Raw genomic sequence first — 25949 nt, 5'->3', positions numbered from 1 at the left:
TTGCCATACGAAAGAAATTCTACTATTCTGGTAACTTAATTCCTTGAGATGAAATCTAAGATGAATCCCAAGCTTTTACCACATTCCATCTCTAAAACAAAATCTAACTAGTTTCCTATTTCCCTAACACAGCAGGATTATGTTTACGAAGAAAGTTAGTCTGACATGAAAAGATAACTCTGGAGTCCATATTCATTTCAATCCTTAAACCAAGAGAAATCAAAATGTAAACAGACAAATGATGAAAACAAACTAAGTTCCCAAACATTCAGGTTCTGTTTGTTTAACATGAGAATGTTTGCTCAAAGATTATTAAATCTGCTAGTGGGGCAAGGACCTCACAGCAGAAAACAAGTTTATTACACTAAGAATCCAGTATAAGAACCTGTCAGTGGTACATCAAATCAGGGGGGGGGAAAAAACAACAATAAATCTCAATCCAGGTGCCAATTATTCATATAAATTTTTTCTATGAACATACAATATTTTTATGTTTTTTGAAAACTAAAGACTGTAAAAGATCATTGCTGAGCACATTGAATAATGGGAGGATGAACCACCACCACGTGCTCAACAAACAGGGACTGATGGACATCCTGTGAATGATGACAGCCACAAGAATAAGAAATGGTAGGCAGCAATCTCCTGGTTGACAGACTGACTGCCCAACAGGGGGAAAAGTATGTTACCAACACAAGTACAAGGGAAGATTCCTTCATTCATCGAGTCAGTCACCCAACATTTACAGAGGGCACACCGCATGTCAGGCATCATGGGAAAGCTGAAGAAACACATGACAGTTTAAAAAAATATGAACAGCTGTCATCATGAAGCTAATAATTTAAACAGAGAGGTAGGCTTTAATAAAAAATTTTTTAAAAAATCATGTAGGTTAACCCCAAAATCACAACTCTGCAAAAGGCTGAGAGAGCAAATGGCAGGTAACTGCACAGTAAACAAAGGGACCCCCAACACAAAGTTATCAATGACTGCCCAGAACTGTCAGCGAAGCCTTTGACAGAATGGTAATGTTGAAGCCAAGACTTCCAGGGCAGGAGGGGAAAGGTGTGACTGTAGGGAAGTGGGGTATTCCAAAAAAGGCATGGAGGTGTACCCAGCTATACTGGGAGATGACAAGTAGTTTAGTGGGTTAGAAAATTATAATGATACTATTATAGAAGCCCAGTACATGAAATTCGTGCTCTTGAGGGGTGAGGGGTTTTTCCAGCCCGGCCTACACCCTCTAGAAGTCTGAGAGCCCTGCAATTGATTGCCCCACAGAGGGAGGCCCTGTCCACCACTGTCGGCAGGGTAGCCTGGGCCTCCTTCTGCAGGGCGATCATGGGGCGATGGCAGGGCCCCCCAGCCAATCACATTGCACCTGCCTTGACAGTGACAGTCAGTGCTGGTGACCACAGTACCAACGACCTAGGAGGGAATAAGGTCAGCAGTTTAGCCCACTTGCCAGTCCCTGCCAACCCAAGCTTGCTGCGCGCACAGCCTGGCCTTTGGTTGTCTGTTTGGTCGTTTTGGACATCACAGACACTGCCTCTTTATATATTAGTGTGGCAATATTGAATAGGCAGGCAAAGACCAGGTTATTATTAAGGGACCCAAATTCCAGGCTATGACTTATTTATTTTGTTAATTGTGTGTGTGTGTGTGTGTGTGTGTGTGTGTGTGTGTCTTCATGAGATAATCTAGAACATGTTTTTTGTGCTCTGATGAAAAAGTTACACAGATGTGACAAAATTTCATGCAATCGGAGAAGTATATTGAGGACACTCATAAGTATACCACTGCTTGTAAGTAAAGTAGAAACAGAAAATAGAGTATGGAGTTATTTCGTGTTTTAACAACAGAAGACTTTCATTTTCCCCCATCGGGTATAAGCTTACCCCTATGACACTCAGTCCTTGAAGGTAGTCCTGGCGCGGCTGGGCTTGAGGAACACATCCAGCCAGCACTATCTTCTTGTTCTCCTCTTGAGCTCTTCTAAAGATTGAAGAGAAGACAGTGTGAATTCCTTTACTCATAAATATATCCATGCAAACTGATGGTAATGCATATAAAATTCACTAAATAATAACAAGCCAGTCTAGCATGAAACTGGATTTTCTTACAACTATGTTTAAAAAAAAACATAGTAAGACTTATATATGTGTCTATCATATCACAGTAGAGATAGTATAAGAAGTATCCAGAGAATTAATAAATGAAAGAATGAATAGGAAGAACATAAAATACTATTTTAACAGCACCTATAAGTGTTTCATTTCAATAACTTAGAGCACTTCAGTACAATTTTTCCACTTGGAATCCTGAAAAAACTTGTTAACAAAATCAAAAAGATCTGACTTCTGTAGATTGCTTAACATATATCCAGGAAAATAATTGCCTGTCTCTGCCACCTGGTTTTACCTTTTTATCAGTACCAAGCACATCATTGCACAAAAAAATAGTTTTCTTGTAATAAATGTGAAATACCTTATCAAACAAAAAAAAATCTTTCCATCTATTTTAACAATCTGTACGAGGAGTAACATCTGGTTTCCACAAGAACTGCAGCTGTAACACGGAGGATCATTGCCAAACATCCAAGAAAGCCTATGAGGTCACCAATAATTAAACACAAATAAAAAGCCTGCTTCCTATAAAGTGAGTAAGTTACTTAATTATTATGTACTTCTAAGACATGATGTTACTTAAGGAAATAGAGTAAAAAGGAATATGTGCCTTGTATTCAACAAGCTTATAATTTAGAATAGATGAGTTATACAAGGACATAAGCAACACAGCATCAAATAAAACTCCCTTAGTGACAAAAGATGTATTAATACAAGCAACATATCAGGGAGAGAAAAGAATGTCGACCTTGAAAAAGACAACAAAAAACCTTCTCAAAACAATTGGGTGACGTTTAAGGGGAAACAGAAGTTGAAGGGTAGTGGGGAGGTGGGGGTGGGGGGTGGGGAAGGGGGCAGTAGACACAGAAAATCTCAGCAGTTGTTATACCATCGACAAAGGCAAGGAGTAAGAAAGAAAGGAGAAAATATCTCATTATAGAAATAATTTCTGTATAAGGGAAACTAATAGGATGTATTATTGCAAAAGGTGCCTTAAGAATGAGGCTGGGTAGTATTTAATTTAGTGAACAATGGAGAAATCTCTTAAGTTTTGGTGGCAGAGTAGAGCCAAACTTTAAGCACATGACACTAGTGACAAGTGTAAAATAAAATAAAATAAAATAAAATAAAATAAAATAAAATAAAATAAAAAGAAACATAGTACTCTATCCTATGCAAGTAGCAGGGAGGAAGAAAATGTTGATTCTCCATGTTCATTTCTCTTACTCTTTATCTCTTTCCTGCAAATTGATATTTAGTTTATATAAAATACTCATGTGTCTTCAACCAAAACTTGTATCCATGAAGGTGTTTTAAAATATATATCTGCTTTTTAATTTCTAAATGTAATTTAATAAACACTTCCTCATAACAGCACGAAGGGTCAAATCAGTCTGCTGCCATACAAAGCAAGCACAGTATTAACTACTCTGCATGTGATTACTGTTTACATTCAAATATTCAAGTAAGAGGATACGTATTCATAGTGTTTATTTATGTGTAGGCACGTAGCCATGTGAAATGCATAAAAACAACTTGGCAAATAATGCAAGAGAAAACAACTAAGGATCTGTGATGGTGATATACTTCAAAAACTATGATGCCCTTCCTAAACTCTGGAGCAACCAAGTAAGGAGGACATAACTTGTCATGGCATTGCAACTCTATCCTGCTATGACTATTGTCAGGAGTAATGACTTAGGCAGGGAGCTGCCAAACACTGAAAATAAAGCCATTCTAAGACTAGATGGGATATATTAATTTGGGGATGGGGGGAATTCAAGCAGATATATTCAGATATGTAACTGGGGATGTCTAGAGACAATTAAATCCAAAGCACTGGAGTATAATCTAATCTCAGAACCACACGATTGAGTATTATTTTAACCAACAAAACTAAAACATATTGCACATTTGATGTTCCATGAGGAGAAAGAATGGAGTCTTCATTGCACCTAGAAAAGAGGAGTCCTAAGTACAGATAAGAACCACTTAGAAATTCCCAATTGATTCCAAGGTTCAATAGGTTTCCTTTATTGTGCTTACTGCCAATACAAGTTCTTGACTACACCTATAAAAATCACTGTCTATTAAATAGTCAATAATTCAGCATCTTGTTTTTTCATTCTGTCATTCACTCTCTCACCACAAGCCAGACACACACACACACACACACACACACACACACACACAATAAAATAGAGTCACTGATCTCAAGGAGTTCCAATCCAGTGAAAAATGGAAGATATAGGCCTTAGAACTAAGGTTTTTACATAAAGGGGGAGAATGGAGATTTGGAGGTAATAAAGGATGCTGAGAGCAGTCCTGTGGGAGATCCACCATGCACTACTATTGATATAAAGAGACCCAAGGGTACCTGATTATGCTTTCTCTGATAGCAGGCTGTGTAACCCTGATGCCAGATGAGATCCCTAAGAAACCAGATCAGGGTCTCAGGGGAGGATGAGTAAGGGAGACCAGAATAGTCATCATCATCCTGCTCCTCTTCTCCTATGCATCCTGTCCCTGTACTTTCATCTGCTCTATGTACCAAGTGTCTATGAATGGTTTTGTTTAAAGAAAGGATTCTGTGACTTAAAAAAAAAACAAAAAAACTAAGAATAGGACATACAGACCTTTTCTCCCAATTTCACTGAGGTATAAATGACAAGGATGTAGACTTCTGTGAAGAGGTTAAGGATTCAAGGAAAGTAGGTTCACTTTTGAAAGAGAATTTCAATAAGAAGTATAAAAAAGTTTTTAAAAGAAGTTACAGGAAATATAAGTGATGAGGGAAAGGGTTGAGACCAAAGAGAGGAGGTACCTCCTACAGAAATCCAAAAATGAGGGACTGATGCCTGCAAGCTCGTTAGAAAGTAAGAAATAGCGAAAAGCACCAGGTAAGCCTAACTAGCCTCACGGCTTTAAAGGGAACCAAGTGCAGAGAATTTTGATTCTTCTCTTTCTTTTGTGTCAGCTATTACTTCTCAATATGTTATTTAACTTTTTAACTTAATCTACTGCCACCATTTCCGTTATGCAATAAATCTATGAAAATTTCTGGAATAAATGAAGACAATCAACAATTTCATCTTATATATGATTTTCACAAATTCATTTACAAAATATTTTGTGCCTATTATGTGTACAATAAATACTTAGAGGGCTATCAAATATAAAGAGGACTTTGTGTTTCAAGGTATACACATAAAGCTGAAAAAAAGCTAAAAAAAAATATGCAATTTGAAGAGAAGCAATATACTTTAAGTAAATGGTTAGTTCCTTAATAAGTAAAAGTAATTTTACAAATTAGTGGATACCAAACTCCTTATCAAGGCACCCACCAGTAAGAAAGAGGGAAATGTACCCAAATACAAAAACATATACAATTATATGTAACTCATACTAATATATTGTATACATTTTAAAGCATACCTTAATATTAATGTTTTTAAATAAAATACTGCAACAAAAAAAATGAGTGCTCTGAGTTTGAATAAGGAAGAAACCCCTATAGACGCCAATGAATGATTAGTAGCATCTTCTGTTCCCACTTAAGGGCACCGGAATATGCCACCCCAAAATACGCCACTTTGACATAAAGATTATTTTGAGCTGAGAGTATTTTAGAAACAGCAGACTCAACTCAGGGGGATTGGGGGGGGAGGGGGATAAGGGGAGGGGAGAACTCTCTCCCCTCTCCTATCTGGCTAAAAGCAGGACACAAATTTCCATTTGGAAAGTTACTTCCCTCTCCAGTACCAGAAAGACAACTACTCCAGAAACAACTCTGACCTGTATAGCAAACCCTACTACACAACCCTTATTTAGTATGTCCTAATCACCTTCCCATAACTCACCCTGCCCAAGAAACCCAAAACTCTTTCCTTTGTCTAAAGTCTACTCTACTCCATCCCCTTTATTAAAATTGTGTATGATTTCCAAATTCTAATTGCCTGCTGGAGTCACATTTCTTTGTGAACTTCCATGCTTACTTCAATCTGGTGTGGGGTTTTCTTCTGTTTTCCTATCATCCGTGTTTTATCAGTTTGATTCTTAGGCCCCAATTGTTAAACCTAAGAGGATATATACTAAGAGGTTGTTTTTCTCCTCTCCCTTATATCATGAAGTATAAGGTTCACTGGCGCTTTTATGTCACTTTCAGATCCAGAGCAAAGTAAGATGAGTAAAAATTAGTGAAAAGCAGACCGTGTACATTTGATAACTCACTGCATTTAAAACTGCATTTAAGACTCGTACAGCACATAGCATTTGAATCAATCATTTCCTTCTTGTTAAACTAGAGTAAAACACCCTTTCCTTAAGAGGATTAACATAAAAATTAACCTAAAGTTATGAGATATACATCGCTTTACAAAGAATATCCCTGTAAAATGAAAAACAAAAAATCTGTAATTAGTTCACCTCCTCTAAGATCACTATCCTGATACTCTTCATTACTCAACAGGGGAAGGAACAAGAGTAGAAGGAAAAAGAAATGAAGGGGGGGAAAGGAAATTCAAGAGTATGTCAGTATATCAGACCTTAATAAAGTGACATTAAGAAGAGACAACATGATCAGCTGTTATATTTATTCAATTCACCATCCAATTTGCACATCTTATTATACTTTAATTATCACATGCATCAAGAAACACTAAAATTAAATTATAACTTGAATCTATGTTATGATTTGAGGAAGAAATGAGGAAAATTTACTGTGTGGTTTCAAACTAAAAAAAAAAATTAAAGAGAAAAATATTCTGAATGAAAATGCATATTTGGGCTTCATCCTGACTAAAATTTGAGATGGCGTACTGTTAGATCCCAACCTTATTTCTGGTGGGAGACCTAGACTAATTTAGAATTCAGAATTAGCTAAATAGTCTGAAAAGAGGGTTGTTGTTGTTTTTTTAAATAAACACTTAGCTTATAACAGGTTTCTAAACAAAATTTTTTAGTGTTTTACATCTTTTTCAAAATTACTTTCCCAAAGAGACATTAATTAATATAAAAACTGTTCTCTCGGAGGAGGTAACAGAAAAGCACCTAATTATTAAAAAAAAAAAAAATACAGTAAGAAGTAACCAAGCAAAAGATACTCAGAACTGGGAAAGGTAAGAGTCCTTGGCTAATTTACACGATTGTGCAATTGTCAGCTAGAGGACAGAGAGGCAACAAGAACAGATTCATTTCCTTCAAAGCTGCCATAACGGGGCTCCAGCAAGCAGTAACTCCTATGTGATCAAGAGGTTTCATAAGAGGAGCAAGAGGCAGAGAATATCTGTATTTTAGGGCAGTAAAAAACAGTCATGTTTAACATACTCTTGTTGAATCACTGTCCCAAATTACCTGTACTGTTCTTATGCCATTGGCTGTTAATACTACAGTTCTTTCAATAGACATCTCTTCCCTACAAGAAGATAAGCTTCTTGAGGATAATGCCTAGATGTGATTCACTTTATAAATAAAAATTAATTTCAGATTATAACAAAGAATAAGAAGTCATTTATTTCAGCAAAAGAGTGCAGCCCAGGAGACACAGATTCAGATAGCAAACTAAATTGTGCTCAACAAAGGGGAGGTCACTTTTAATAGCGAAAGTTCCCACTTAAGTTCCCAATATTGTCTGGGGGGTTTTTTGTTTGTTTGTTTTTGTTTTGTTTTTTTTAATATATTTTTTATTGATTTTTAACAGAGAGAAAGGGAGAGAGATAGAGAGATAGAAACGTCGATGAGAGAGAAACATCAACCAGTTGCCTCTTGCACAACCCCTACCGAGGATGTGCCTGCAACCAAGATACATGCCCTTGACCAGAATCGAACCTGGGACCTTTCAGTCTGCAGGCCGACACTCTACCACTGAGCCAAACCGGCTTCGGCCCAATATTGTCTGTTTTATGTAAATGAGGCATTCAAAATCATGACTTCTGACTGACCCAAATCACACATTCCTGATTGGCCAGCATTATGGATCTTGATTGGTAGTTATAGAGTACTTCTGATTCAATGGAGCAGGTCTTAGTCCATTGGCTGAAAAAAATGAAAGTAGGAACTCCCTTAAAATAGTTGATTCAGCTGGCTTAAAAGAGCTGAATCAGCTATTTTAAGGGAGCAGAGTATAGCATGGGAAGCAGACAGCTCAGTCTAAGGTTCTTACCAATAAACAAAAGTACTTGAGAAGCCCCTGTCAACAAATTGCTTTTAGGCTTTTATTATTTATAAAATGTGGGCCCATTGACCATGGGGAATCCACCTCAGCAGATAAATATCTTCTCAGAGTTCTCAACAAATTAATCTTTCTTCTCAGGGTCCACATACCTCAGGGCACATTAATATATATAAATTTAATTAATGAAAAAAAAGCCTATAACAGAACATAACATCAATAACTAAAGCTGTGATTAAAAGCCATGCTTATGTCTCTTAAAATGTAATAAGGCCACCATTAAATTGGAATCTGTCTTGTCTATCAACAGAATTCTAGATAACCAATCAGAGGAGCTATATTTGATTGGTGTCAACACCATTTATCTATATTTAAGTTTTATGGTAAGTCATCACAAGATTTTCACTCTCACAAATCATTTAGACAGTTTTCAAGGCCCTGGCCAGTTTGTCTCAGTGGATAGAGTGTCAGCCTACCGATTGAAGAGTTCCAGTCAAGGGCACATGCCCAGGTTGCAGACTCAACTCGGAATCAAGCAGGAGGCAGCCAATCAATGATTCTTCTTATCATTGATGTTTCTATCTCTCACTCTCCCTCTCCCTTCCTCTCTGAAATCAATAAAAATATATTTTTTAAATAATTACTATCATAGTCTTAAGAATTATTTTCTTAGTGTTTAAAAAACATAATTTTCCTCTCAACTCTCTCTTTCACCCCTCTAGCACTTCTTCTTAAAAACAAAGTCTATGTCCATATCTTCAGAAAAGTAATAGAGTTGTTGGTTATGATTAATCTGACCTCAGATCAAAAAAGGTATTTATCATAAGTGCAACATTAAGTTTCCCAAGGGGAAAAAAAATTTTTTTAATATATTTTTTATTGATTTTTTACAGAGAGGAAGGGAGAGGGATAGAGAGCCAGAAACGTCGATGAGAGAGAAACATCAACCAGCCGCCTCCTACACACCCCCCACTAGGGATGTGCCCGCAACCAACGTACATGCTCTTGACTGGAATCCAACCCGGGACCTTTCAGTTTGCAGACCGAAGCTCTACACTGAGCCAAACCAGTTTCGGCAGGGACAAATTTTTTTTACAGCAGCAATAAACAGCTGATCACAGACAAATCTTAGAACTACTGTTCACTCCTAGTTCCAAAAAAAAAAAAAACAATTTCAGTGAAACACATTGCCCTCTAGTCTTCTATGAAAATGCCCTAATGCCAAAAGAAACCATTTGGGGGAAAGACTGTTTCTATTGTTTGCAATGACAGCCAAACAATAAACTTCATTACATTAACACTAACATCAACCGCATTAGCATCTATTCATATTATCAACTGAAATAACCAAGCAAAAGACACAATTTAGTAACAAAACTTAAACAAAACAAAATATATCATAATGTACAACAAAAAAAGAGGTTTTCTACCTTATTACCATTGTGTATTATGAAGAAGAAATTAAAGCTAAGTAGAGTCATATGAAAAGGAACTATGAGTTCCCATATAAAAGAAAAACCTGCTTAACCTACTTCATCCATGTTCACTGTTGTCATCATAAGGTACAGCAACAACAAAAAGACTGTAGATATACATGAAAAACAATACACATAGGACAATTAAGAAATTTTTATATAATAAACTAATAGTTATTGAACAGTCACTATGAAGCAAAATGAAATACCTGGGGTCAAAAATTATATATAGTTAGGCTAAAGGATAAAACTTGGTTGGCTTTAACTACATAATCCCATATAACTATCCATTTCACTTTATCTGTACAAACAAAGCATATTATTGTTGGAATGGTTTTTTAATTATTAAGGCTACCCCATATCTGCAGTTAATTTAAAAACTTCATTTCCTTTTAAAGATTTTTGTCTGAATTTTACCAAAATTAATCTATTAATTAGTCCTTTAAATAATGATGTATGTTATTAATCTCACAAGTGCACAAACACAAACACACAGTGAGAGAAAACCAACTCTATTAGGTTGATGTTACCATTTTAATCTCAGAACTAATTAACAAAGTACTGCCTATCTATATATTTTTAAATATATTTTTATTGATTTCAGAGTGAAAGGGAGCGGGGGTAAAAGAGACTGAGGCATCAATGATGAGAGAGAATCACTGATTAGTTGTCTCTTGCACACCCCACACTGGGAATAGAGCCCACAATCCATGGCATATGAACTGACCAGGAATCAAACCGTGACTTCTGAGCCACACTGGCTGGGCTTTCTCTATATTTTTATATATTAAAAAATAGCAACTGTATGTTCACAGAAATAACACAAAAATTCTTAATTTAAAGCTAGAAACAAAGAAATGGGAGCTGAAAGAAATATGAGAATTAAATTCAAAATTGCTGCAAAAAAAAAAAATTGCTATGGAGGAACAAGTTATCAGTGGAGCCATGGTAGCTATTGTTATCAGTGCTTTATTTAAAACCTATAATAATAAAAGGGTAATAGGCTAATTAGACCAGACAGCATTCCACACATCATTCTGGATGTCCTTCCGGACAAACCTGGGGGCAGAGCCAAACCCAGGTCCCAGGTGTCTGCCAGCAGCTGGAGAAAAGCCCGGGTCCTGAGTGCCTGCAGTGGCCTGAGGAAAGCCTGGGTCCTGGGTGCCAGAGGGAAGCCGGTCCCAGCAATGGGGAAGGAAGGCCTACTCTTGCATGAATGTCATGCATCGGGCCTCTAGTTTAAAAATAAGATGTGTGAACTTACTATCTTCTGAGTCCTTCTAAAACATAAAGCCAAATTATGTAGTTTGATGAAAGTAGAGGGGTGAGAAGATTAAGCGAACAGAAAGACATATTTTTGTTTTTTCCCTAAAATCTATAGAGAACACAAATATACATGTAAATGAAAGTAAATCCATAGGATTGATGGAAAACTAGAAGGACCATGAGCAACCCAAATCATGGAGCAATTTGTGTAAAAAAGAAAAGGGACTTTTCTATAGAAATCCCAATCAATCATAGATGAAAGGAGCTATAAAAAGCTGACCTACATAATCAAAGATGGACAATGATTTGAGTCTCCTTGCCCTCAGAGCAGTTGGCTTCCTGGGTTATCTATAAGTTAAAGCCATAGTACAGTTCAAATATAAAAGTAGGTCTTATAAATGGCCCTATAAGCAAATAGTCAAGCAGAGCAGTGCCATCAAATGACAAAGCACCACAAGATCCCAAAATCCTCAAACATAAAAGACCAGCGACTCCCCTACTTCCAAGAGAAATCGATTTCTCAGCCAATTGTAATCTTGTGGTCCTTTTTATCACTCCATAAGCAAACATCTAGTCAAAGCTCCTAAAATAGAACCACATTTAGACATAAACTGACAAAGAAAAACAAAATGATCATCTCAATAGAAACGAACAGGCATTTGACAAAATTCAACATCAATTCATGAAAAAACTCTCAGCAAACTAAAATTAGAGAACTTCTTCAAGCCAATAAACATATGTGTAATAGACCTACCGCTAATATCATGTTTTTCTCCCTAAAATGAGAAACAAGGGGAGAGTCCACCCTCATCACTTTTATTCAAAACCATCCTAGAGATCTCAGCTACTGCAATAAGCAAAGAAAAGGCATATAGTTGGAACAAAAAGAAATTAAAAGGATTTATTCACAAATAAAGTGATTGTACATATATAAAATCCTAATGGAATTTAATAAAAAGCTACTTCAGACAAGTTAATTTACCAAGACAACAGGAAGCAAGAGAAAGTGACAAATATTGAAGATAGGCAAAGACTTCATGTATACTTATAAGAGGAGAAAAAGAGAAGAAGGAGGAGGAGTAAAAGGGGGGGGGGGTGGGGAGAGAGAAGAAGAAGGTACCCTAAAACAGTTATTTTAAACCTTTTTCATCTCATGGAACACATAAAATTACTAAAATTCTGCAGCACACCAAAAAATATATTTCTGTTGATCTGGGGGGGGAAAGCAGGTATAATTTTGATTCATTCATACCAGATGGTTATCACGGTGTTGGCTAAAGTCATTTTTTTAATTTGAAAATGTAAGGCAAAAGAGGTCAGTATCCCTGACCATATTTTAAATATTCAGGTACTGCCTGTTTTAAAAATTCTTATGATACACCTGTTGAAAACCACTGTTCTAAAGCAATGGAACAGGACAAACCACTAAAAATTATAATTCAAGCAAACTGACAAATCTTTTTAAATATCTGACTATATAGTAAAATATTATACTGTGTATGATTATTGCCCCAGAACAACCAACACCAAGACACATTCTAGTAAAATTGCTAAACTCTAATGAAAAAGAAAAAATTCCTTTGGTCAGCTAGACAAAATGAACACATGACTTATAAGGGGAGAAAACTATCCTGTCACGAGTTTTAAAGAAAATGTGACCCAAGGATTTTATATCCATAAAAACTGACTTTCAAGCATAAAGGGCACTAACTGTGAACATGACACAACTATGGGGCTATTGTTCCCAGAAGCCCCTGCCTAAGGAACCTAGTAAGAAAGGCTTCAAACATCAAAAGTAAATAGAGGATATTTACATAATATATGTAAAGCAGTAAATATGTAGTTATTTGTGAAACAATGTCGTTATGAAGGAGAAACTGAGTATGTACTGGCACTTTGAGTTGACAATGTAAATACAGAACTCCCATTAAAAATATTTGGGAGGAGAACGGGAATAGCATTTGTTAAAAAATGTTTCCCTTTTTGGTAATCATGATTGATGATGTATGTACATGTCTTATTATTATTACAAAACTACTATATATGCAAAGTGGAATAAAGCTAATAAGGACTATGGGGTTATTCTAATTCTATCTTCCCCTAGGTTATTGAGAACTAGGATTCTTGGTGAAGAAGTACCCATATGTGAAAATGAAATGCCATTTCCCTTTTTTAAAAATCTTTACTGTTGGCCGAAACCGGTTTGGCTCAGTGGATAGAGCGTCAGCCTGCGGACTGAAAGGTTCTGGGTTTGATTCCGATCAAAGGCATGTACCTTCTTGCGGGCACATTCCCAGTAGGGGGTGTGCAAGAGGCAGCTGACCAATGTTTCTCTCTCATCGATGTTTCTAATTCTCAATTCCTCTCTATGTAAAATCAATAAAATATATATTTTTTTAAAATAAATAAATAAAATAAAAATCTTTACTGTTGAAAGTGTTACATATTCCTCCTTTCCCCCCATTGATCCCTTATAGCCAAACCCCCACCGTCCCCGACCCCCCCCCCCCCCCACACACACACACACACACTCACTCCCAAGCCTTCACCACACATGACTGTGTCCCTCGGTGATATATGCATAAAAGTTCTTTGGTTGATCTCTTCCCACCCAATCATCCACCTCCACCTTCCCTCTGAAACAAAACTTCTTAAAAAATGGCTGATATCAAGTCTGGGACAAGAATTGCAGAGGATGAACTTAGAACACCGTATGCCACCTGAGAGTAACAAAGCTATCAAAGAGTACCAGAGCCATGTCATAAAGAACTCAGAAGCCAGCCTGAAGGAGTTCACAATAACCAGACACAGGTGATGTGAACTTGGATAAGAACTTATAATCGACTGAAGTCCAAGTATGTTTAAATTAATAAGTTTCTAATAATAGTTATTTTCTAAAATATGTTTAATCCTCACACAAGGATACATTTTATTGATTTCAGAGAGAGAGGAAGGAGGAGAGATGGGGAGAGAAAAATCTACTATGTAAGAGAGAAACATCAATTGGTTGACTCCAGTACACATCCAGACCAGGAATGAACCTGTAGCCTAGGCATGTACCCTGACTGAAAATTGAACCCACAACCTTTTGGTGCATGGGACAATGCTGCAACCAACTAAGCCAAACGGTGTGTGTTTTTAAAAAAGAGGTTTTCAGTAACCTTCTGAGAATGACAGGAAAATAACTGCTTATTTTAGGAAATGGGTAAATAAAAGAATTTAAAATATATTCTGCCTTTCTCTATGAACTCTACCAATGAGTAAATAGCAGATGAAGGGAAACATCTCCTTATAAAATTATTACAGCTAATTTATGACAATAAGATGATAAAACAGAATATCACCATTGTCCAAACTCTACAGAATTATGAATCTGGGCATTAGGTATCAATGGCTGGTAGCATCATAAAACAAGAAACAGCCACTCATTATGAGCCTTTTGATAAAGGGTGCAATATAATACAACACAACACAAAGTTCTGACAAGGCTTTTTAGCCAGCTGTCAATCTGCAGAGAAAACATTGAACTGCAGCAAATTCTAGACTATGGAAAGCCCACAAGTTAAAAGGCCCTGGTTCTCAAACATGTAAATCACCAAGGAAAAGAAAGAGATGGAGGGGAAAGAGCTACAGGGTAAGAGAGATATAAAAAAACACATCGGATTTTTTTAAATGGGCAAGATTTAGCTTTATTTATCTAAGAACAAACCTAAGGGAACATAAATAAGTGATTCTAATAAAACTCCAGGCAGTGGTGGAAGTGAAGGGAGAGCTGTGGTAGTGATGGGGACCATAAAGGAATCTCCAAAGTGGCTAAGCAATGTTTTATTTCTTGAACTAGGTGGCATTAACAAGGGTGTTTGACTTAAAATAGCTCACTCACATATATTTTTCTGTGATTTTTAATTTTCTGTTGTATTTTACAAAAAAAAAAAAAAGGAGTTACAAATAAATGTCTTCATAAAAAATACCCTACAACTAAATAACCAGAGATTTCCCAGTAAACAAAAAGGAGAAGAGAAGTAAAATTGTGGGAGCCATCTCTTTAAAGTCTTTTGACACCTCCCTATATATCTCAGAACCCACATGAAAGTGGTTTTAGCCCATGGTATATAAATAGGATGTCACAGTTAGCTGGAAGAGCCCCAATGAATGCTTGTAGAATCAAAACTTTATTCTGTCCTCTGGCCGCCCTTTGTCTGAAGAAACTAGAACGACACTGAAAAGAATAATTCAGAATTATTATTGAATAAATTTCAAAAAGAGCACCACAAAAGAGCTCATCTGTTTGCTATATTTTATGGCAATTAATTAAACTTAACACCTATACTATTAAAAAGGTGGAATGGAAAATGAAAAGCATGAAGAATGCCTGGAACACGCCTCTGCCTGCTCCCCCTCTGTGTGTGCAGGGACAACTTCCCCAGTTCTTTCTGAGAACACACGTGTATCACAAGGCAGGCTGGTCTAGGAAGGAAAACCCTGTGCTGACTGCCCAGAGACCTAGTCAGGACCTGGCTTTGTCATGGATTGGCAGTTAGGTAATCCTTCCTCTCTGTGCCTTCCTAACGTATACATGAAAGTGGTTAAACAAGATGAATGCTGAGGCTTATTCTAACACTTAAAATCTATGATTGTGAAAGCAATTATTTGTCCCCAAAAGTAGCACTTGCCACCAAAATCCACCCAAGGTTAAGAAGAAATCTAAAGTAGCAAATGACATAATTAGAAATTATTTTCTTTTCCAAATAATAACTTCATTTTAATTAGAAAAAACTGTAAAACTTCTTTGAAAACTGCCCCTAAGAGCAGCAATCTATAATTAATTTTAAACACTCAGCCAATACAAGAAGAAATTATCTTTAGTGGATTTCAAAATTAGCAAATGTAAATATAATATTAAAGTTCATTTTCAATATTTTAATTCTAGTTCATTCTTTCATATATCCATTTGTAAAACTGTGAAGAGAGAGAAAGTTTGTGGTTTTAAAAAGTCAGAATAGCTGAAACCGGTTTGGCTAAATGGATAGAGCATCAGCCTGTGGACTGAAAGGTCCCAGGTCTGATTCCAGTCAAGGGCATGTACCTTGGTTGCGGGCACATCCCCAATAGGAGATGTGCAAGAGGCAACTGATCGATGTTTCTCTCTCATCGATGTTTCTAGCTTTCTATCCCTCTCTCTTCCTCTCTGTAAAAACTCAATAAAAAATTTTTTTTAAAGTCAGAATAATAAATTAACAGATGGTTTTTAAAAGTTAAAATAATACATTAATAGAAAACAAGCAATACATCAGCGTTCTTTCTTCTTTTTTTTTTTTTTTTAATTTTCATCTGAGGATATTTTTCCCTTGATTTTTAGAGAGAGTGGGAGAGAGAGGGAAAGACAGAGAGAAATATCAATGTGAGAGAAACACATCAATTGTTTGCCTCCTGAACGCACCCAACAGGCCCGGGACTGGGGAGGAGCCTGCAACCACGGTACATGACCTTGACTGGAATCGAACCCAGGACCCTTAGGTCTGCAGGCTGATGCTCTATCCACTGAGCCAAACCATCTAGGACTCAGCTTCTTTTCTGTCCCCTCCAGTTTGTACTGTTTATAAATTACAACTGCACACGTCAAAATCCTGAATAATGACCAAGTCACTATATTAAAGCCTCTACTAGGAAAAAATTAATAAGTCAAGAAACGAAATACTCTGTAAGATGGAAAGGGGCTAGGGGGTCCTGAGCAACTGTCCAAGTCTTCTAAACAGTAACAAAACTTACCCTCATGACAACTGGACTTTGCTTTTTACACTATTTAGGCCTTTCCAGAGCAACTTTCACATGTATCATAGGCTACCCTGAGATCCGCAGGAAGAACCGGTGAGTTAAAGGTGAGATTCTTACTTTACAAATAAGGAGAAGGAGGTTCAGAGAAGCAAGCTGGAAAACAGGATACAAGAATGAGATTGATCTCTATCACTTAGCAAAAAGGGCCACCTAGAGCACTCCCTTACAAAACAGAATATATGTAGGAGATCTGTGCCTGCTGATGAAGAATGAGACCTCACTATAAAATCTGACCGCCCCCCCCCCCCTCAAAAAAAAAATATCTCAGCTCGGTTCACCTTCATTAGAGTGGTAGGCCTAGCATCGCACACAAGCTGAACTATTTCACGCTAGAAGGAATAAGTGTACCACCACTCTCCAGTACTGGAAGCCACTGGGTGCTGAAGCAGGTGATGAGGACACTGAAATAAGTGAAACCATCTTCTCTCTCTACTGTCAGTTAAAAAATAAGAGAACTAGACCAAGTCCAAGGTGTAAGATTCCTAAATTCTAAATCATTATACTCAAAGGAGGCGTGGGTGATGTATTCTGATTTATGCCATACAAGGCTCAGTGAAGTCAACTCTCCCTATTTACATAAAATATATTTGGGCATAGATTGCTAACCACCGTAACAAAATAATAGCTAAGGAAAACTATATTTCTTAAGTATTATTTAGAAAATAAGCATTTTATATTGCTCCAACATGGCTTCTCCCCATTAAGATTCTTAGCAGATGACTTTATTTCTTACTCCACTGAAAAATAGAAGAAATCAGAAAGAGCAGCTGTTTCTTTCTACCACCATATCTGTCAAACTACCTGCTCTGTATCAACACACAGTCATGCCCTGCATAACGATGAACTGCGTGCATGACGGTGGTCCTATAAGACTACAATGGGGCTGAAATATTCCATCACCTGGTGATGGCATAGCTCAGCCACTGCTCATGTGTCTGTGGTGATGCTGGTGTAAACACAGCTATGGCTGCCAGCTGTGTAAGGTACCACACATACCATTATGGAACATTCTACTTGTTGATAATGAATGACTGCAACTGGTTTATGTATTTACTATTCTGTATTTTTTTAATTTTCCCATTGTCTCATGAACTTTTTCAGTTTATTTATTCAAATCTGAATACAAATAGATTCATAAACTATAATTAACTGGTCAATATTCCTATGGTACTATTTACCCTATTTCGTCCCTCACCTTATACTATACTATAGTTTTATTTTTTTAGAATGCACTCTTTCTACTTTTAAAAAATATAGTTTGCTGTAAAATCAGTGTGCCATGTTATGCCAGCAGCAGCCTCACACCTCTTGTGTTTACTGCATCTCTTGACTACATCATTTTCTTTTGTGTTTTATTTAATCTCATGCTGTTTTGTACAGCAGCATGCTGTACAGGCTTGTAGTCTGGGAGCAACAGGCTCTACCAGCAGTCTAGGTGTGTAGTTCTATGGCATCTAGGTTTGTGTACTGGTAAGTGCACTCAATAATGTTCACACAATGATAAAATTAACTAATGATGGATTTCTCAGAACACATCCACATTGTTAAAATGTGTATAACTGTGCATGTCTTCCCCTCGTGAAAACAGATCAACTGCCCTTACTTCTGCCTGTGTGCTAGCATCCCAGTCCTCTTGAGTAACCTCCTTCTGAAATTACCCTTTGTAATTACCCTTCCCTTCTACTAAGAAATTTTTCCTGTATAGTGGATCATATCCAATAGCATACAAATATGCAGTGACATCCCATCTTAAAAATACAAGACAAGAACTCCTCTTTGATTCTATACCTTCCTCCACTCTGCTCTAGCTCCATTTCTGCTCCCCTTTATAACAAATCTCCTATAAAATGCAATTTGTACTTGCCTCTCATTCTGTTTTAAACCACTCAAATCAGTTTTATATCCCCTTCTCTCCACAGAAACTGCTCAAGAAGAACAACCAAGAGTTCCCTCGACAAATCCAATGGATCAATTCTCAGTCCTCATCTGGCTCAGTCTCTAAGCAGCACTTACACAGCTGATCACTCCACTTCTTGAAACACATCCTTCTCTTGGCTTCTGAGACAAAACACTCCTTGTTGCTTCTACCTCAACTGAGCCTCCTCTGCTGGCTCCCATTCCTTGGTTTTGTACTTCTCTGTATTCCCTAATTCTGTAGTTGATCCTCATCAGTTCCCAGACTTTATGTACCAGGAGGATGACTCGCAGCTTCATATCTCAAGCCCTAACCACATATATAGCCTATATCAAGTCAGGTATCCTGAAAACATCTCAAGTTAAGCATGATTCAAACAGAATTTCTGATTTCCTACTCCCATACCCATCGTACGCAAAAGAAATGGAAAAATTCCTCTATTCTTTCCCATCTCAGATAAACGGTACCAATATATACCTGATTATCAACCCCTCTTCTAACCAAGCCCTATAAAACAAAAACTAGGAGTACCCTTGATTGCTTTCCCCCCACCTCACATTCCAAATTCAATCTACCAAAATAAAGGGTACTAACTCTTGCTTTAAAACTCAATTTAAACCCTTGCTTGTACTTCTGTCCACAGCATGATAATTTTAAGGCTCATCTATCAGCTCTTCACAAAGTTTTGCACTGACACAAATGTTACTTTTCCAAAAGGCTTTTCTGACCATCCTACTCTACTCTTCCTATTATCTTACTAAATTCATGCAGGGGGCACGGATTTACCTCGGCCCAGCCTACACCCTCTCACAGCCCAGAAATCCTTGAGGGATGTAGCAGTGCAGCAAGCGGCAGGAAGCCAGGCAAGAGCCCAAATCGAGGCTGGGCTCCATGCCATTCACACTCATCCTGGCCTACTGTGTCTGCTGCTGTGGAGTCGGAAGAGGCTCCCACTGTGGCAGCTGCACTGACCAACCATGAGCCTGGCTTCTGGCTGAGCGGTGCTCCCCCTGTAGGAGAGCACTGACCACCAAGGGGAAGCTCCCCCTGGTGGTCAATGTGTGTCATAACGACTGGTCATTCTGGCATACCAGTTGCTTAGGCTTTTATTACACTAGTAGCCCTGTGCATGAATCTGTGCAGCAGAGCTCTCTGCAGGGCCTAGCCACTCCACACCCGCTGCTCAAAGGCTCTCTGCGGCCCAGAAGCCCATCTGTAGCGGGGTGATAATGCAAGCTTTTCCTCCTACTCCCAGCAGCTCCATGCCCACTGCCTAGAGGCCCTCTGCTGCAAGGATGGAACACTTGCCTTGTCGCCATGGTGATGAAGCAAGCATTCTACCAGGCCACACAATCTGCCTGCTCTCACTGGCTGGCCACCGCTCCCCAAGACTGGGAGACTCTGGCAGGACTTAGAAAACTGCATGCCATCTTGTGGCTATGGGCACCAACATCTTTTGTGACAGAGTGATGGTTAATTTGCATATTACCCTTTTATTAGATAGGATAGACTAGAGGCCCAGTGCAAGACATTCATGCACTGGGGAAGAAGGGGAGTCCCTTAGCCTGGCCTGTGCCCTTCCGCATTCCAGGACCCCTCAGGGGATGTCAACCTGCTAGCTTAGACCCACTCCCTATGAGTGGACCTAAGACAGCAGACAGACATCCCCCAAGGAATCCTTAGCGCTGCTGCAGAGGCAGAAGAGGCTCCCACCCCTGCCGTTGCACTCGCCAGCCCTGAGCCTGGTTTCTGGCTGAGTGGTGCTCCCCCTGTGGAAACGTACTGATCACCAGGATGCAGCTCCTGCATTAAGTATCTGCCCCCTGGTGGCAGTGCACATCATAGGGACCAGTCATTCCACTGTTCAGTCTATTTGCATATTAGGGTTTTATTATGTAGGATGCCTGCCTTATTTTCTTATCAAGTCTATTAAAACTTGAAATACAACCTCTTCTTTTTTAATTTTTACTTATTTACTTCTTACTCCCCTTCTACAAATCTGAGAAACTCTCTTAATCAACAAGGTCTGACCACTGCAAATTTAGATCTTAGGTTTTCCTCTTATGTGTCCCTATAGTGGCCAATATGCTTCCCCATTGTAGGCTGTATTATATTTATCACAGTTCTCAATTTCTCTTGGTTTATGTGCAGCTCCTCCTACTAGATTCTAAGCAACATGGTGTTTTCACTATTGCTGGCCAACTCAGATCCCTCCTCCCAATCCACCTCTTATATTCTTGCTAGCAGAGGCCTGATTTTGTTTGTCACTCATCCTATGAGGCACTATGCTCAGGAAAGAGCCTCCTCACCCAAAAGTCCCAAAGTAGATAAAAAACATCTTAAGTCAGTTATGATGTCCTCATTCTCCTTGTTAGTGAATAACTTTTAGATCTGAGTTTGGGACCCAATTCTAGTCAATGGTATGTAGCAGCCCTTTTGGGAATGGTTCTTCTCGCTCCTAAAAAGAGAATTATGAGAATCAGTCCTATCTCTACTGGCTGTCATCATGCCTACATATCATATGAGAAACTATTGCTACTGCAAGAATATTGCCAGGGAAAAACAGAATTGCACCATAAACGGTGAAAGGCCCCTGTGTCATAGAAGACATGCAAAATCATGAAATTAATTAACCTAAACTGTCCTTGTCCATCTCCAGACCTCTTATTATATGAGAGAATAGAGGCCTGGTGCATGGGATTCATTTACTGATTTGGGGGCATGGCCTGCAGGGATCAGCCCACTGTGGAAGCACCACTCATCCCAGTCAGCCAAGTGGATGTGGACCCGCCCTCTGAGCAGCTGTGGAACCGCCCTCTGAGTGGCTGCTCCCACTGTGGGAGTGCCGCTCATCCCAGTCAGCTGAGCAGCTGTGGATTCGCCCTCTAAGGAACCTACTTCTGAGGATCCGCCCTCTGAGGAACCCTCTGAGCGACTGCTCCTGCTCTCGAAGCAGCTGCTCCCATTGTGGGACCACTGCTCATCCCAGTCAGCCAAGCAGCACTCCCACTGTGAGAGCGCACTGACTACCAGCATTGAGCATCTGCTCCCTGGTGGTCAGTGCACTTCAGAGGGACTGGTCGACCGGTCGTTCTGGTTGTTCTGCTATTCAGTCACTGGGCTTTAATTATCCTATCTAATAAAAGGGTAATATGCAAATTAACCAACACTCTGCTACATCCACAAGCCAGGCCCACCAGCCAATCAGGAGCGAGTATGCAAATTAACCCAACCAAGATGGATGGTTGCGGCCATGGCGAGAGCAGGAAGCTTGGGTTTCTTCAGCAATGGAGGAAGCCAAGCTTTCCACACACCCTGGAGGGCCCAGGCCTCCACTCAAGGCTATATACTAACAGAAATAACTCCATTCATCAAAACATCCTATATAATAAAAGGCTAATATGCAAATTGTCCCCTCAACTGGGAGTTCAACCAGGAGTTCAAACGGGAGTTCAACCAGGTGGCAGGACCGACCAGCCAACCACCCACTGAGCCTCCCCCACTCCTAATTGGCCCTGATTGGCCTCCACACCCCGATCAGGGCAGAGCCAATTGGCCAACCACCCATTGCCCCTCCCCTGGCAGGCCCCACTCCCTATTAGCCCCCTACACCTGATGTGGGTGGGGCTGGCTGGCCCCTCCCCCTGGCTCAATTGGCCCCAATCAGGCAGGTCAGCCCGATGCCACCATGCACGAATTCATGTACCGGGCCTCTAGTATTAGTGTAAATGGTAAAGCCAAAAATGTTTCCTGCTTCTATTTGACTCCAGTGTCCATATTATAATTATACTATACTACCAGAATTTCAACCCACTCTTATGCAAGTATCTTTTTTACTGAATTACAGGTGGCCTAGGGAATCTATGCTTTTAAGACTCAACCAATAAACTTATTAATCTGACACCATTCCAAATGCCCAATGCCACAGACACTCATCTTTGACTAATGGGGTACTAGAAGTGTTGGGGAAATGTTATATCTACAAAATATTTGCCTTCCTTATGATTAACTAACATACATAATTCAAAACAGAAATATTCTTTTCTACAGTCTCTACATGTGCTGAGAACAGAATATCTACTTGTATCTCACAACTTACAATTCTTTTTAGCTACCCCTTCTTGCTCAAGTAATTTAAATCATATGTAATTTTAAGTCTACTAAAAAGACAGTGTTTTTCAACCTTTTTTGGGCAAAGGCACACTTGTTTCATGAAAAAAATCACGAGGCACACCACCATTAGAAAATGTTAAAAAATTTAACTCTGTGCCTATATTGACTATATATAAAGTAATTCTCTTGAATAGGAATCAAATAAACACAAAGAAAGTATTTTATAATTATTTTATTATGAAATATTAAGTAAACAAAATAGTGAAAAATTATAAAATTCTTGTCTTGTCTGCACCTACGGCACACCAGGCAACATCTCGCGGCACACTAGTGTGCCGCGGAACAGCGGTTGAAAAACGCTGCTCTAAGAGATAGAGGTATGCCACTAAATTCCCAGGAAAGGAGTAGTTACAACCAAAATAAAGAACAAAAGGTACTTTCAGAAAACTAAAGGGGAACTCTTTTACAAATAAAGAAGTAAGGGCTCACAGAGGTTGAATATTTTATTAGAAATCACACAGAGCCAGAACAAGAACCAATTCCTAATTCACTAGTTTCTCTGCAATATCATAATGATTCCAGGGTGCTTATCAAACATTTACTGAGAATTCTTAGCCAAACAAAAATAATCCATTACAAGTAAGTCAAAAACCTTTTAGTAAGTTAAGGTGACAGATGCACATTATCTTATATATTGACTTTTTATTTTTTAAGTAAGCTTCACTGTGTCCTAGCTATCATTTCTATTTTTCCAGTCAACAAGATTTCATTTTATTTAAATAATTTAAATACTTTAAATATACTGATTGTTATCAGTGCAAACACATTAAGGGGGAGTGATAGTTCTGATTTGTACATATCTGCATTCTACTTTATAAAAACAATGTAGCATATCATATTTATTAAAAACTGGGACAGAAAATTTGTCACTTTTTTTATTTAAATGTTGTAATTTCCCTAATGAAGCAATTATCATGATAATGTTGACTTCACCCAGCATCCTCTTGGTTATGAACCTAATTATTCTAGGAAGTCTTACTTTGGAGCTCAGGAAATCAACAGTCTTTAAGATATTTATTTATAAAAGGTTAATCAGGTGGGATTTAGCAAGTGTTGACTCAATTTCAACATCTATCTATTTCACTTGAGATGATTAGTTCAAACCAATTCTATAATTCCACCTCCTATGCCAATATTCAGGAGAGAATAGTCCAAAGCCAATTTGGATCAATGATACATGAAGAAAGCCTTGCTCAGGTCTTCAAAGAAAGTAAAGGCATTCTCTTTCCAACTATATGTAAACAAGGAAAATATGGACTCAATTGTTGTTCCTGTGCTCATAACCACAGAAAAGAACCAACTTTAAAGATGAAGCCAAGAGAGGAAAAGAATGAACAAAAAACTGTGTCTCTTATGGCAACACTGAATTCAATCAACCCACTCTGAAGGCTTTTGGACTTGTGAGAATAACCCCACTTCCTTATTGTGTAAGTGAGCTTCAATTGAGATTTTTGTTACTTACAGCAAAAAGAATCTTCACTGGTAAAGTAGTAAAATTAAGTTTAAGGGACAAGAACCAGAAAGGGTCGAGACTATAAACCTTGAGTATTATAAGAAGAAACACTCCAAAGCACTTTCTCTCTCATTAAATGGTTTAATTATCACCCAAGTTTCAGGGACTTTCTACAGAGCAAAAGAATCAGAGGACTATCCCTAACTAATATCTGATTTTGTAAATTATCAGGAGACTAAAGCATTTCCGTTCATTTCTTAAAAACAATTATTAATCCTAATCAATTTAATAATATAATTTTTTTAATCAGTTAATAGGCACCCAACACTTCCAGCCTCTGTGGACATGACTAAACAAAGCAAAATGCCTGTCCTTGATGCTACATTGCAATAGAGAGAGAAAAATAATTAACAAGTAAGGACATATCTTCCTCCTAGATATAGTTCTACAGTATAAAAATCATGAAATACCCAAGCAAGTTATATTATGAGTAGTATCTGAACATTATGAACAACTAGAGTGGAAACAAACAAGACTTCATGAAATGCTTTCACTCAAATGAAAAAAAAGTTTGAGCCAAGATCTAAGAACATGAAGAAAAACTAATTGTATGCATATATGCATAACCCATGGACACAGACAACTGGGTGGTAAAGGCCTGGGGTGGGGGGTGGGCTAGAAGAGGTCAATGCAGGGAGAGAGGGGAGTTAAAATGGGAAATACATAATGCTTTCAACAATAAAGTTTTATAAAAATTTTACAAAAGGAAGAGGGGGGTGGTGGGAATAATGATAAAAAGAAAAAAAAAATGGACCAAAATTGTAGAAGGAAAAAAGAAAGGATACAGAAGAAAAACAAGATTATGAAATCATCAGGACACATACACTCAGAATGAAAAATAGAATTTTCAACAGCATCTTTTTCAACTCTTTCTCATTAGAAACAAGACAGAACAAATGGGATGATAAGCCAATTAACAAGGTCTAGACCCCAAGATCTCTTACACCTCTTTTTAAACCTGCCTCAGACCAGAAAAAACACCAAAGTTCCCAGCCCACATCATATACCAATATTCCCTCTAAACCACAGATGACTTTCCAAAACCCATCACACTGTAACCCCTGAGCCAGGGTTGAGCTAAATTCAATTCTCATGAGATGGCCACATGATCAACAAATACTATTTTATGACCTCATGTACAAAAGGGGATAAATTCCTGTTCCATTTTCTGTGTCTTACATGTAATTAATTAGGACTTGTAAAGAGAAGGGAAATTTTCTAAAAGAAAGAAAATATTAAAGTGATAAACACAAAATTTGTAATTAGCATTAAAAATTATCCAAAATTTCAATATTTCCTTAGTAGGAAAGTCTCTGACGAGGTACTATCAGAAAACTGAATTGAATGCCATGGCTTATTTTCCCAGAAGAAATATAAAGAATTGGTAAGTAGCTATTGAAGTGTTTAACTATTTTAAGTAACAAAAGTAAATAAGTTACTGGGATAAGTCATAAGCACTTGACTAAATGGCTTACTC

General features: G+C 38.0%; 1 protein-coding gene across 6 annotated transcripts in view; it reads right to left on the bottom strand.

Annotated features, from left to right (window-relative positions):
* The window catches only part of CDKAL1 (CDK5 regulatory subunit associated protein 1 like 1), a 625188-nt gene that overhangs the window by 430454 nt on the left and 168785 nt on the right, over positions 1–25949 (bottom strand). For all 6 annotated transcript variants that reach the window (XM_036448124.1, XM_045584325.1, XM_036448129.1 and 3 more), the window contains one exon: positions 1899–1995. In XM_036448124.1, the coding sequence (XP_036304017.1) occupies positions 1899–1995 (97 nt within the window). The remainder of the gene's footprint in view (positions 1–1898; positions 1996–25949) is intronic.

Source organism: Pipistrellus kuhlii, unplaced genomic scaffold (genome assembly GCF_014108245.1).
Source record: "Pipistrellus kuhlii isolate mPipKuh1 unplaced genomic scaffold, mPipKuh1.p scaffold_m20_p_2, whole genome shotgun sequence".
Lineage (NCBI taxonomy): Eukaryota > Metazoa > Chordata > Mammalia > Chiroptera > Vespertilionidae > Pipistrellus > Pipistrellus kuhlii.
The sequence above is the reverse complement of the archived record's forward strand: the minus strand, read 5'-3'. Positions and strand labels throughout refer to the sequence as shown.